The sequence below is a fragment of the Telopea speciosissima genome, chromosome 6, assembly GCF_018873765.1.
Source record: "Telopea speciosissima isolate NSW1024214 ecotype Mountain lineage chromosome 6, Tspe_v1, whole genome shotgun sequence".
NCBI classification, from domain to species: domain Eukaryota; kingdom Viridiplantae; phylum Streptophyta; class Magnoliopsida; order Proteales; family Proteaceae; genus Telopea; species Telopea speciosissima.
The window spans coordinates 56352751-56368024 of record NC_057921.1 but is presented as its reverse complement, the minus strand read 5'-3'; the positions used below and the strand labels follow the sequence as shown (position 1 = coordinate 56368024).

The 15274-nt window shown below is 42.2% G+C and overlaps 1 protein-coding gene across 1 annotated transcript in view; it reads left to right on the top strand.

Moving 5' to 3' along the window:
* Positions 1–15274, top strand: part of LOC122666183 (leucine carboxyl methyltransferase 1 homolog) — a 40933-nt gene that overhangs the window by 10638 nt on the left and 15021 nt on the right. The window contains exons 6-8 of the mRNA XM_043862323.1: positions 2364–2466; positions 6278–6398; positions 6696–6743. Coding sequence (XP_043718258.1) covers positions 2364–2466; positions 6278–6398; positions 6696–6743 — 272 coding nt within the window. The remainder of the gene's footprint in view (positions 1–2363; positions 2467–6277; positions 6399–6695; positions 6744–15274) is intronic.

Sequence of the window (15274 nt, the reverse complement as noted above, 5' to 3'; positions counted from 1 at the left end):
TCCGGTCGGCCAGACTAGCCTCTGAAACCTGTTTGACCCTTTTTTAGAACTCTGTCCACTCAACTTCCTTGTCTCCTTGGTCCGAACGCCAAATGACTCGTTTCCAACGACATTGGGAAGAAGACTCGAAGGGATACATTTCATATGAAGACATCTTCAACCCAGATTGAGTTCACGGTTCTCAAAAATTGGCTTGAACCTGACTGATGTGAAACCATTGCTGTTTTCAACTAGTGCACCATACTTGAAGATCATGCCATGACTTCACACTCTGATATCGGTTTATCGATGTTTGTTGCTCTCGGGAAGTTTGCTCTACACATACCGGTCGACCGCTTGTGCAATCCGGTCAGCCAGACTAGCATTTGAAACCGGTTTGACCCTTTTTCAGACCTTTGTCCAGTCAAACTTCCATCTCTCCCTGGTCTGAACTCCAAATGACCTGTTTCCAAAGACATTGGGAAGAAGACTCGAAGGGGTACATTTCATATGAAGACATCTTCAACCCAAATTGAGTTCATGGTTCCCAAAAATTGGCTTCAACCTGACTTATGTGCAACCACTGTTGTCTTCCAACTAGCGCGCCATACTTGAAGATCCTGCCATAACTTCCCACTTCGATATCGGTTTGTCTTGATTCAAATTTTACGGGAAAACTGACTCAGAGATCTTCACTTTTCATGTTTTGAGCTCCTCCAAATTATTGCTAGAAGGTATCTCAAAAATTCCATGAAGCTGCTGCACCAATACCAAATGGCTTAGCTGCCTTGGCCATGAGACCCGGCTGCCATCAAGCCAGACTTGTCACCAAAGCTTCTAACACCTGGCTTCCCCCCATCTTTCTCCTTTTCTGAGCAATGATATAGCAACCTCCATATCTTCTTCATCTGACCTCAGAATGGGGTGATTCTAGTTGCATTGGAAAGATGACCCATCTTTCCTAAATTGGCTCCTAAGTTGACCCCTCCACATAAATCTATCAAGTCACCATGGGAAGTTGCACGTACACTATCCCCAATGCTATTGCCAACCACTGAATAACATTGTAACACACTGCCAATTGCCTTTATACACTACCACATGAGTCCTGACCCTCTGAATCATTGCCACTGTACTTCTGCACTGTCAACTCTGCTAAAACACCTATGATCCCTGTAACATCACATCTGATGCCTTGCCACACCTGTACACTGGTTGTACACCTCTGTACTCAAAGCTGCCCATCTGTACTGCTGCTCTGCTGACTGTATTGCACCAAGATGCACTTTGTTGACAACAATGACAACCAACACACGGACAATGCCATCTGTACTGTGTGTTCAACAGAGGTAGTTACCTAGTTTACTACAGTTTCTATTTTAGGATAGAGCTAGGAGTATTATTCTTTCTTTATGTTTGGATATAACCCAACGAAATACACGAGAGAATGGAATATTGAGTTTGGTTTGGCTGTGCTGTTCTTCCTTCCCCCCCCCCCCCACCTCTTTCTGGTCTCCTCTTCCCCCTGTTCCCTTTCCTTTCTCTGCTTTTCTTCTCTTCTTCCCCTGCCCTGCTACCAGCGACACCTACACCAGGCACATCTGGTTTTCAATCTCGATCCTCCCTCTTTGTTTATTCCTGAAATTTGGGTCATAAGTGTCCCTCCCTTAGTAAACCCAAATCCTCTAGTCTCAACTCCTATGTCGTCTTCTTTTGAGAGATTCAAACTGAAGTTCAGATTGGTTCCAGAACTACTGTCAGACCTGAGTTGCAGGGATTTTCTTTGATCCTCTGATACCTGATTGGATTGTTTCTCAGTTGGAATCAACTCATCCTTAAGTTGTATGGCTCACAAAAAGTTTCGGGTCGATTGCTGCCCAAGTGACGGAGTTCTTTCTATCCAAGTGATTCTGGTTTCCGCCGTTGGTTTTCGTTTGAAGGAAGAAGATAATCTTTATGTCGGTATTTTAAATGTCACCATCTTCCCATTCTTTCCTAAACTATCCATTGCTTTCATCTTTATCCCTGCTTTTATCCTTATTTATTGTTAATGCCCAGTATACCCTTATTCTTTAAATACTAATTCCTTTTGTGTCCCAATACCTAGTCATCTACCAAACTACCCCTTTAAGGTTCTGTTTATTTACCAGATTGCTACTCTCCTTTGTAAACTTGAGATAGTTTACAAATTGCCATTATATTATATCTTTTAGCTATTATACCCTTGGATTGGCCCTAAGCAATCCGAACCAGGGTTTTGGTCTTAAAGAAAAAAAATGGAACTGTGCATAATTTGGGAAACAACAATGTTTGTCATGCGACTAAGTGAATCATTTATTTCTATTGTTCTTTTTATGCTAATTATAAACAACTTGATTGTGTAGAGAAAGGCGAAGTACTAAGTGATCATTACAAACTACTTCCTGTTGATTTGCGTGACATACAAAAGTTGGATGATGCCATAACTCAGGCTCAGTTGGATCCAAGGTATGCTTTTGTGATCATCTCGTCCTCTAATAAACTTCTAACCACTATTTGTATAGGTTTGATATTAGAGAAAATTTCATGGCCTCTAGGTCTTCCTTTTCTAATAAACTATATTTTGGTAACATTCAAAGTTCGATTCTTGATATTTGTACTGTTCCATTGTTGGACTTTGGAAAGAAGTTGATCGAAAATGAATGAGAGGATGAAAGAATAGAATTAGAGAAAGGCATGTTCCCATCTCACTCTTTACCTGCCTCCAGATTTGGTTTCATTTTGTTTGAAATAACTTGAATATGACAAAGATGCGTTCATTGCAAATGGGAAGGAAGGAAAGAATAGTGTATTAGGGCATGTAAGGACAATTACTCCCTTTGTTTTGCACTTTTGCAAAGACAGTCCTTACCATACTTTACCCGTCTCAAATTTTTTTCCCATCTTAAAATTAAGTAATAAATTTTTATGAGATTTGCTATTACCCCATGTTGATTACCCAACTTATGGAGATTTTAGATATAGTACACCTCCCAAAAAAACGAGAGTTTAAATAAAAATGGGAGGGCAATATTGAGAAATGAGAGTTCATAATGCTTTAACCACTCCTCCTTTAGGCTTTCTTGAATGGGACAGTTGTTGTGGGATGCAGGGAGTAGGACATAAGAAACTTCAATATGCCTCTTTGTTGGAGCTGTATATATCATGCTTGCCTAACTTGGAATTAATATTCCCTAGTCAAGTACATCCATAAGACTTAGCATATATACATGTTAATTGGTCCTTCGATTTGACAAATGGTGTGACAACTTACGTGCCAAACTAGACTTTGACAAAGTGGCAATCAACTATAACAGGTGGTGTGATAGATTTTTGAAAGACAAGGTTGCTTGCTATGTGTCCAGTTGATTGTGTCATCGAGCAGTTTCTTAGGTTTACTGCTAATGAACCTCTTGTATTAGTGACCATTACCATATTGACTTCATATGTGCTTTGGGTTACAGCTTTATAATCTGCTTCTACACTTGCTTGGTAGTTGGTACTCTTACAGGTCACCAGAATTTCTCCAATACTATTGAAAATTTGAAACCACCAATAGATCTCCTATCAGATGGTTTATCTGCTCATTCATCATCCTATAATCCTAAATTAAGGGATGTCATGTTGCCTCTAGGTAATCTCCTTCCAAGGAGTATACTTTGGAGACCACAAATTGCACCTCAGCCATATCAGGTTCCCAGGAGCAGGTGTCACACTTCTATTGCTCCAAGCACCATGTGCATGGCTTTAAAGATTGTATCGTAGTCTGGATCATTCCTGGAAACCCTGGTGATATGGATCTGGATTCTGGAACGAGTGATCCAGACCGGAAAAATTTACGAAAATAACGTAGATCAGTGATCCTTTCCATCCCAGATTGGCTCGCTATGGAATGTCTTTGATTTGGAACCGTGACCAGTCGTGCCACAGAGCCAAACTCGCCCAAATCCTCAAGAATATTTAGAACTCTTTGGCATATTTTGAATGACTATCCCCATTCCATTGGTAGGTTTCTCTCTCACACTAATCCTTCTTGTACCTCACTAAATGTTTGGCTTCTCTGTTGCTCACCTCTTCTCCTCCAAAGTTAGTCATATCTACCTAGTCTATCAAGATTCATCTTTAGAGACTTACCTATAGGTAGTCCTTATTTATTTATTTGTTTTTTAATGTTTTGCAATACCCTTGGTAATTCCTAGAAGTGTGAATTTTCTCAGCTTCCATTTGGTGGGAAAGAATGAAAAGGAACGATGATAAGAATATAAACTTTCTCTATTTTTTTTTTTTTTTTTTTAAACCCGAATATTACCTGGGACCCGGGCTGGCCCCTAAGCTTTTATTAAAAACAAATCAAATAATAAAGAATATAGGGGGGGACATTCCGCCTTACCCCAACCCACAACATGAAGAAGACCCTCCACTCTAAAAACCTGACCCTCCCTTACAAGAGCTAGAAACCACCACTTTCTCTAATTTTTGAGGGTATGGCTTCATTTTTTTTTGGCTATATGCACTCAAACACCACCCACTATCAATCTTGGGTGGTAACTTGGGCTTGCCCCCAGTCTGCTGCGCATTCCTAGATCTATAATTAAATTGCTTTGGTCTGCCATTGACTTACTATTAGTATCTTGCTCCTACTCCTATTTTGATTTAAAGTTCTATCACATATTTCTATTATGACGTACTGATTTTTCTTTCCTTGGCTTTTGCTTCCCCAATTTATTGGAAGTACCTCAACTTGGTATAATAATTGCTCTCAATGTATTGCTGAAGGCTTTCTTAAATTTCAATACACTGTAACAGTGCAACTAACACTTCCTGTGACATTAATATTGTTTTCATATAGCTCCAGGACTTCAGTTCTCATCTTCTATTGAATTATCAACTTCATTCATGTGATCCCACTGACTGTAATCATTGCACTGAAATGTTTAACAAAGCTTGAGGGGTTTGGTTGCGACCATAAATGATGCAGGCATGTCACATAAATGGACTTATTTTACTGGAAATTAGCTCTGGGTTCGATTATATATGTGTTGGGCCTTTGGTCCAAGGGGGTTTCAGTGTAATTGGCCACTTTAATGAGCCTACAATATGGGTAGAAGCTAAAACTACAAGATTCACTAGGAGTTATTTGGGTCAGTCTTATGTTATAAGTTAGTTGAGTCAATGCCTAGAGTTATTAAGAAATCTTTTCAGTTTATGCTATGATTAATTGGTTCTAAAGTCCTAGTTTGAGTTCGTTATGTCAAATACTAGTCTGTTTTGGCTATTCCGACTAGTAGTTGAATTCCAAGCCATAGGATTATTTGAGAGTCAGTTTGACAAATCTACATATAGATGTACTGGCCTATGGCCTAGTTTTCATTTTTTTTCAAAACTATGTTAACTTTAGAGATTCATAGTGTTTCTGGTTGGTGGATTCTTAGTGGGTTGCTTCTTGTGTTCCTGTTCTGCTTTATCTCTTTTGTTTTCTAGTTCCTTATATCTCACTTCCAGGTAGTAACATCTAATAGTAGTCTGCAGCACCCCTGTTTTTTACCTCTATTTCTGTTTGCTTTCTAGCTTCTTATCTTTCTCATATCTGCATTATTTCATATATTAGCTTTTCCCTTTTGGATATATTTTCTAGTAAATGCTGGTCTGCAACTCTGATTATTACTGTCGAAATTTCAGCTCTATACAACATGCTTTATTTTCCTAGTTACACTAGGATTCTCTGCACACTTGAAATTTGATCTCAGATTCCTGAGATCTTTTGCAGATCAGTAAAGTCTCCATAGTAGAGTACTCGACATGAATATTGCATCAATCTGAACTTCAATTGCCTAGTTTTCTCTGTTCTGGAAATCCCGTTCTTGCAAATCAGTCTCTAGTTTGTAGCTTGGGATTGGGTTTGCAATAATAATCATCTTCTCTGGCTGACACATTTCTGTTGTCCCCTGAGCAATCATTGTTGATGTACAACACCTCCTATAAATCTTCCTGAAATAAATCATACTTCACACTGAAGTTGTTGTAGACTTGTTGGGGCTTTAGAAACTTTAACGTAACAATATTTTGGTGTGCACAGGAATGGTGATTCATGGTTTGCATACACTTCACTTTTATCTATCTGTCATTGCTGCAAGTTGTTGCATTGATAGCACCGGGGAAGCTTGTTTCCCCTTTCTGAAACACGTATTATTTGTTTGATTTACCCATGGTTAGACTAGGATTGTCAGCATTCATGGTGAGTGAAAATGATAAAGCTGCTTCATTTTGATGTTGTCATCAGCCTGCCGACATTTATAATTGCAGAGTGCGTTCTAATATACTTGGATCCAGATTCAAGCTGTGCTATAGTTGGTTGGGCTTCGAAGACATTCTCTACTGCAATATTTTTCTTATATGAACAGGTCCTTCCTCTTTACGAAGCTTCTGTATCAGTGTCTTAAGGGGATGTTTGGGATTCCTGGCAGTGGGCCCAACCGTCTCCTGTCCTTTGGAGTTTGGTGGTTGGGACACCATCCGGGATGGCAAAAATGCCTGGCAGTGAGCCCAACTGTTTTCCATCCTTTGGTGGTTGGGACACTGTCCTTTGTTTGTTCCTTGCATTTGTCTTCTTGATATTCACCTAGTTTGAGATGTTATGTTTTACATTATGTGCCATTTATGTAATAAATAATAATATATATTTTGCTTTTGCTCGACAGATACATCCAGATGATGCTTTTGGGCAGCAAATGATCAGAAATTTGGAGGTATTGGGATTTTACTCTTATTTCCAGGAAAATGTGGTGGCTTCCTCTTTTATTTTCCTATGTATTTGCACTATCATTTATTGCAAAATTATTATGTTATATTCGGAGAAAATTTGCTGGGAAACAAAATTATCATTTTGAACTTTTTCTGTCTTCATTAGATGGTTTGACAGACTGCTCTAAGTAGTGGGCGAGCTGTGGTACAGCGGTTAAGTTGCGCTATTGCAACCATCAGGTTGCAGGTTCAAAACATGGAAACAGCCTCTCCGCGGAGCTGGAGTAAGGCTGCATACATTTGCCCTTCCCAGACCCTGCAGTAGTGGGAGTCTTGTGCACCGGGATGCTCTTTTTACAGAATGCTCTTAGTGTGATGCAGATCTGAAGGCCTACCGCAGGAGAACCAAGAGAGAGGCCAAGTTTAGACGTGGCCTATTGTGTTTAGTTCTTTTTATTTCCAGTTTTAAATTGTTTTGGTTCAGACTGGTTGAACCATGGTCCAATTTAAGTTATGGTTCAATTTAAGTATGCCTTTTTTTTTAATGGTTTTAAAGTTGGTCCACATCCCTTTAAAGTTTACATAAGTTAGTTAGACTTTAAAAGGGCTTGTGTTTTGTAAAGAGGAGTCGGCTAAGGATTTCCCAAGCTAACTCAAACACTACTTTTAGTTTTTTAAAATAGAACTTTTTTTTGGGGGGGTCTTTCCACAATTTTAATATCCAAAGTTGAAGCTGCTGCTCTCCTGTCTTCCTGCGTGAAGACACTGTGTTTGATCAAGGATCCTTGTGTGTGATCAAGGCTGGTTGGTGTTTGATCCCATAGTTATCAAGGCGACAAGGTGACAAGATGTTGGAGAAGGTCCAAAATTAAGGCGACACCAACAAGGTTGACCAAGGCGTCCGCCTAGGCGCCCAAGGCGATGCCTTGATAACGTTTGATCCTTCCAACTACCTTTGCGGTGGAAAGCTCAGGTGTTTTACTTTGTTCTTATTCTTCTTCTTCCTCCATTAATCAAGTAAGTATATTTCTGGTTTTCTGCAATTCATGTTCTGATCTGGGATCTTTCTTATGCAAGTGTTTTTTGACTTGAAATTCAATTGAGGGAATTTGGCCATCAAATCTTCCTCAATTTTTCAAGGATTGTTCTTCATCCTCAAGGAGACCTTCAACCAGAAATTTTCGTTGATCAGACATGCTGATCTGGAGATAATTAAATCTCCCAATTCTTCCTCTGTTTTCCAGATCTAATACCATCTATCTAATTGTTGAATCGAGTTACTGTTTCTATTGATTTCTTATTGCTGATATTTCTGTCATAAGATCAGAATCGATTGGTAATTAAAATTTTGTCTTCTGAATATTATTCTGGTTTGTGATTTTAGTGTTATACCCCTCCTAGGGCAACTAAGTTTAATTCATAATTTCAGATCCGCCCATCGGATTGATCTGAAACTTTCAGCAAGGATTCCCTATCCTTAGACCAGAACTCATTCTGACCATCTGATTTTGTCTTATGATTATTTCCCCTAATCTAGTTTTCTATTCTCTGAAAAAAGATTCTGTTTGGTACTGTTTTGAGTCTTCAATTACCATACTACAGCACAGTATGTGCTTTGTTACAATGTTACTTCTGTTCTGTATTCAAAAGGTCGAGAGCCTTTTGATTAATCTTTATTTGCAAAAATTATTGGAAAGTTAACCTCTATATTCAACATGAGAGTTTCAATGACAGAAATGCAGAGTCAGAAAATATGGAACGGAATATGTAATGTGGGGAATACATGGTAAAAAAATATGCAGTATGGGAATTCCATTATGCTCAGGAGGATGCCTTGTATTGCATAGTATGGATTTTTCAATTGATTGCTTCTTACATTCAATGTTTTTGACCGTGCATTTTGATCATGGAATAACGACGTCATTTTCCTAAAATGTTTCCTTGTTCACCAGACAATGAAGCCATTCATTGTCCACTTTCTTGCCATGTGCGGAATAGATTGGGGTATTCTTTGGAATGACTATATGTCAAATTTGGTGGCCCATCTCAAGCATATGGCCCACCACCCACTATGTAGAGGAGTCTTCCTCTTGTATATTTGGTGGTCCAAATTAAAGCTTGTTGCAAACCAGAACCTGACTGATCAAACCAAAAGTAGAAGAAGAAGAGGGAAGAAGAAGAAGGAGAGAAGGGAGGAGGAGATGCCGCAAGCAAGGAGAAGAGAAGCCTGCGAGAGAATAGAATAGTTCTCTAGCAGGCAGTCTTCAATTTTATAAAAAGGACTGAGTCGTAAAAGGTAAGTTGGTTAGGAGTTTATGAAATTACTCCTAACCCCTTTACTTGTTACAGAATTACATATAAGGACTGAAGAAATAAAAAATAACAGAAAACCCTACAAAACCAGAACTAAAGTACTGAAGTACCCCTAGTTTCGACACTCCCCCTCAAGTTGGAGCATATAGGTCACCCATGCTCAGCTTGTTACAATAGGTGCGAAAACTTGGAGCAAACAGAGACTTAGTAAACATGTTTGCAAGCTGATTTGAAGATGAAACAAAGGGAGTCTCAACAAGCTTTTTCAAAACAGGATCTCTAACAAAGTGACAGTCCACCTCAATATGCTTGGTCCGTTCGTGATAGATTGGATTGCTAGTAATATATATGGCAGTCTGGTTATCACAATATATCTTCATAGGCATTGGCACAGACAACCCCATTTCAAGAAGGAGAGACCTGAGCCACATCAACTCTACAGTAGTGTGAGCCATAGCTCTATACTCCGCTTCAGCACTCGACCTGGCGATTGTAGTCTGTTTCTTACTCTGCCATGTAATAAGATTTCCTCAAACAAACGTACAATAGCCTGTGGTTGAGCGACGATCACTAGCTGACCCGGCCCAGTCAGCATCTGAATAGGCAACAAGATCTATATGTCTATGTGGACAGTAAATCAACCCTTTACCAGGTGCACCCTTCAAATACCGAAAAATGCGAACAACTCCATCCCAATGAGCCTTCCGTGGTGATTGCATAAACTGGCTAAGAACATCCACGACAAAGGAAATATTTGGTCTGGTAACTGTAAAATAGATCAGCTTGCCGACCAGACTCCTGTAGTGTTGTACATCTGTAAGAAGATCACCATCATTTGTATCAAACTTCTGATGAGGATCCATAGGAACATCTACTGGCTTTAAAGCAAGCATGCCAGTGTCGGTCAAAAGATCTAGAACATACTTCCTCTGTGATAAGCTTACACCTTTCTTGCTTCTCACAACTTCAATACCGAGAAAATAGTGAAGAGCATCCAAATCCTTGGTCTGAAAATGTTGTTGTAAATATGTCTTCACTTCTGCAATACCTGCCACATCATCACCAGAAATAATAATATCGTCCACATAGACAACCAAGACTACCACCTTGCCCCCTTGGCGACGAACAAAGACCGAGTGGTCGGAATAACACTGTGAGAAGCTACAAGATACTACCGTAGCACTGAACTTCTCAAACCATGCTCTGGGTGACTGTTTGAGACCATAGGTAGCCTTTCGTAACTTTCAAACCCGTGTACAGTTCTTCCCCTGAGCAACATACCCAGGAGGTTACTCCATATAGACTTCCTCATGCAGATCACCATATAAAAAGGCATTTTTAATGTAAAGCTGATACAATGGCCAATCAAAATTCACTGCTAGGGAAATAAGTAATCGTACAGAATTTAGTCGGGCGACTGGAGAGAAGGTCTCAAAGTAGTCCACCCCATAAGTTTGAGTGTATCCCTTGGCAACCAAGCGGGCTTTGAGCCGCTCAACAGAACCGTCTGGAAGATACTTAATAGTGTAAACCCAACAACACTTAACAAGGTCTTTACCAGGTGGCAGATCAACAAGACTCCAAGTGTTACGAGTCAAGAGGGCATCCATTTCAACATCCATGGCAGTCTTCCAACTAGGAAGACGAAGGGCCTCAACATGATTTTTAGGCACAACAGTGGTGGATAAGGACAAGGCAAAACTATGAACAGAGGAAGGTAAATGGGACAAGGAAACAAACTTGTCAATAGGATACACGACATTAGACTTTTAAGTACAGGAGCGTGTACCTTTACGCAAAGCGACTGGTAAGTCGGTAGGCGAGGAGGGAGGCGGATCGTCACTAGAGGATGAGGCCAGTGCAGGAGGTGAAACCACCGGTACAGTAGGAAGCTCACTTGGGGCCGCGTACTTGTCCCGTTACTGATACACCTGTAAGGGGGGTGAAAAAGGAATTAAGACAGGAACAGGAGGCGACACAATAGTCTGCAGGTCACTCGCAGAGGACTGGGATGACGGAGAAAAGTAAGGACTACCCTAAAAAAAGGTGACATCAGCACTCACAAAATGCTTGTGAGTGACAGGATCATAACACTTGTACCCTTTCTGGGTACAAGAATAGCCTAAGAAGACACACTTGGTAGACCTAGGGGCAAGCTTGTCACTAGAGCCATGCAAGTTATGAACAAAGCAAATACACCCAAAAACACGTGGCGACAAAGAAAACACAGGAGATCTCGGAAAAATAATAGGAAAAGGGGATTTATTCCCAAGAATGGGAGAATGCATGCGGTTAATCAAATAACAAGCAGTCAACACGCCTTCACACCAAAAGTGCTTTGGAACATGCATATGAAACATAACTGTGTGAGCTACCTCAAGAAGGTGCCTGTTTTTGCGTTCAGCCACCCCATTTTGTTTTGGGGTATAGAAACAACTAGTCTGATGAATCATGCCACGATCAACAAAAAAAAGCAGAAATATCATTTTGGACATAATCTAATGCATTGTTAGAACAAAAAACCTTAATAGAAGCACCAAATTGAGTTTTTATTTCATTATAAAATTCTTTGAATACTGATAAGAACGCGGAACGGTCCTCAAAAGATACAACCAGGTAAGACGGGAATGGTCGTCCACAAGGGTGACAAAATACATAAAACCTCGGTTATTTTTAACACGACATAGACCCCAAATGTCCGAATGGACTAAAGCAAATAAGGACGAACTACGAGCCACAGAACGAGAAGGAAAAGACACATGGTGGTGTTTTCCTAACTCGTAAACTTCGCACTCTAACCTAGACACAGATTGAAAAGACGGAAATAACAATTTTAACCTAGCTAAAGACAAATGACCTAACCGACAATACCACTGGAAAGGAGTCACCCCACCAACAAATGCAACAGAAGCAGAAGAAGAAGTAGCGGGACCACTGGTGAGATAGTACAGTCCATCCTTTTCACGCCCTCTACCAATCGTCGTCCTCGTGTGAAGATCCCAAAAAACAAGTAAGTTGACTAACAGAGAGAAGACTTAATGGAAATTGGGGAACATGCAATACAGAGGAAAGACTAATGGAGGAGGTTGGAGTGACTGTACCAGAACCAGTAATAGGGGCAGCAGACCCATTAGCCAATATAACAGATGAAGGATATGAGGTATTGGAAAAAGAAGTAAATAAGGTAGATTCAGATGATTCGAACTCTGCCTATTTCCATCGCTCTCTTAAAGCCAGGCAGAACTCTAACTCCATCTCCCAGCTCACCGCCGCTGATGGATCCTCCCTCACCTCCCCCTCTGATATTAAAGAGGCTGCCTCCTCCTTCTTCTCCTCTCTCTTCAACCCCTCCCTCCCCCCTACCCCTATCCCGTTGGGGCTCATTGATAAATTCATCCCCTCTTCCCTCTTCGATTCCCTCATCGTCATCCCCTCCGATGAGGAAATCTCTTTGGCCGTTCTCTCCCACAAGGCCAACAAAGCCCCTGGCCCAGATGGCTTCAGCATGGGGTTTTTTCTCAGCCGCTGGGACTCTATCAAAGGGGAGGTGTTCAAAGCTATCCGCAGTTTCTTCTTCAAACTGGGTCAGCTTCCTCAGATCAACCAGACCTTCATTTGCCTCATCCCCACAAAAGACGGGGCTTCCTCTTTGTCCGATTTTAGGCCCATCTCTCTCTGCAACCTCATCTACAAGTTCATCGCTAAGATTCTCGCCAACCGAATCAAGCTTGTCATCCCCTCCCTTGTCAGTCCCAACCAATCGGCCTTCATTTCTGGCCGAAGCATTGCGGACAACATCATTCTCTGCTCTGAGATTGTTCGTGGTTTTGACCGCAAATCTCACTCCCCCGCAGCCCTCCTGAAAATATATCTCCACAAGGCCTTTGACTCGATCCGTTGGGACTTCATTTGTAAGGTTCTCACCCTCATGGGTTTCCCCCCAGTCTTTGTTCGCTGGATCTATGCCTGCGTCTCTTCCCCTTCCTTCTCTGTGCTAGTTAATGGCACCCCTGCAGGCTTCTTCCGCTCCAAGGTTGGCATCTGCCAAGGATGCCCTCTCTCTCCTTTCCTCTTCTCCCTCGCTTTGGATGTCCTGTCCAGAAGCCTCCAAGCCAAGACAGATCTCCACCTCATTTTTCCCCTCCCTAAATGCAAACACATCAATCTTTCCCATCTGGCCTTTGCAGACGACCTGATGATCTTCTCCAAGGCCTCCCACTCGTCTTGCTCTGCCATCATGGACTCTCTCCATCTCTTTGAGTCTCTCTCCGGTCTTCGTGTCAACCTCCTCAAGTCCAAAATCTTCCTCTCTGGTATCCCGGATTCCTCCAAAGAGGCTCTTCGCCAGCTCACTGGCTTCACTATTGGCTCCCTTCCTGTCACCTACCTAGGCCTTCCCCTGATCACTGCCAGGCTTTCTAGCCACCACTGCACTCCTATGCTCGATAACATTCGCAAGCGCCTCCAGCTCTGGAAAGGTAAGCTCCTCTCCTATGCAGGAAGACTCGAATGTATTCGATCGGTCCTCCAAGCATCTTACACCTACTGGACCGGTATTTTCAACATCCCTAACTCCACCACCAGGGCCATTGAACGCATCTTCTGTGCCTTCCTCTGGAAAGGAAAAGAAACCACCAGATTTCTTCACCCTACCAACTGGGAGTCCATCTGTCTTCCTAAATCGGAGGGTGGTCTGGGGATTTGCCGCATCCGTGACTCTAACACGGCAGGCATTCTCAAGCTTTTGTGGAAAATCGCCTCCCACCACGACTCTATCTGGGTCACCTGGGTCCGATCCTACCTCCTCAAGTCTGAATCCATTTGGATAGTTAAAACCCTGTCTGACTCCTTTTGGATCTGGAGGAAGATCCTCTCCCTCCGCCCCCTTGCCCTCCAGGGAATCTCTTGCTCTATTGCGGATGGCTCATCCACTTCCCTCTGGCTTGACCCTTGGCACCCTATTGGGATCCTCTACAATCTACTTGGTCCTAGAGCCATCTATTCCTCTGGTCTCCCCAAGGATTCAAAGGTCTCCGCCCTCATTTCTGAAGGCCGCTGGTCTCCCCCTCCTAACCTTAATATAACCATCATCACTCAGATTTGGGCAACTCTACCCCCCATCCAGCCAAACTCTTCCCTTCTTGCGGACCGAGTCAACTGGCTTCCCTCTTCCAAAGGCATCTTCACCTCTTCTTCTGCTTGGGATCTCTCTAGGGACCCTAGCCCTCCTGTTCCCTGGCACAAACTAGTCTGGTTCAAGGGCCACATTCCCCGCCACAGCCTCACTGTTTGGAGAACCCTCAGAAACTGCCTGCCCACCCAAGCCTTCCTCATCCACCGCACCATCCCAGCTTCCCCCTCTTGTAACCTTTGCTGGATTGGCCGAGAAGACATCACACACCTCTTCTTTGACTGCCTCTTCACCTCCACCATCTGGAACAAGACCTTGTCTTCTATCTGGCCGCGGACCAGAAGAGTTAGGAGTTTCGACCGTGAATGGCTTTGGTTGCTCAAGAATTTCCCAGGGAACTCTATTTGTGACACTATTGGGAAGCTTGTTTTTAGTGCTGCAATTCACCATATCTGGTTGGAGAGGAATATTAGGAGATGGACTTCCAAATCTAGATCTTTCGATACGATTTAGAAAGCCATCTCCTCCGATGTTTCTTCCAAGCTTAGTTGTATCCGGCAGCGACATTGTAAAGATAATTTCAGGAATAGACACATTTTGATTTTTTGGGGCCTTGATACTGCCCTTCTGCGGACCCCCTCCTCTGCGTAGGCTGGCTGGCCGCCTCCCCCCCCCCTCTTTTTTTTTTCTCCCGTCTCTCTTTCTTTTCTTTCCTTCTTGTACATTGGTTCCCCTCTCCTTTCCCCCTTTTGGGGTTTGGTAATATATTCATTTACCAAAAAAAAGGTAGACTCACCAGTCATATGAGAAGAAGCCCCAGAGTCAATAATCCAGGGAGAAGAAGGTGTGGAGAAGAAGGCAGATGAACCTGCATGAGCTAAGGTAGCAGATGAAGAGGAAGGTCCAGAGGATGTGTCACTAGATGCCTCAAGACTTTTTTACCGCTGTAATATTTGAGAGAGATCATTTGATCATCACGGTTAGTAGAGGTAGATGAGCTGCCACTAGTAGTCTGACCAGGTCGAGAATCACCAGTAGGTAAACAATCAGTACTCCCATCAGATACTGCATGATTGGCTGATTGGGTTGCCC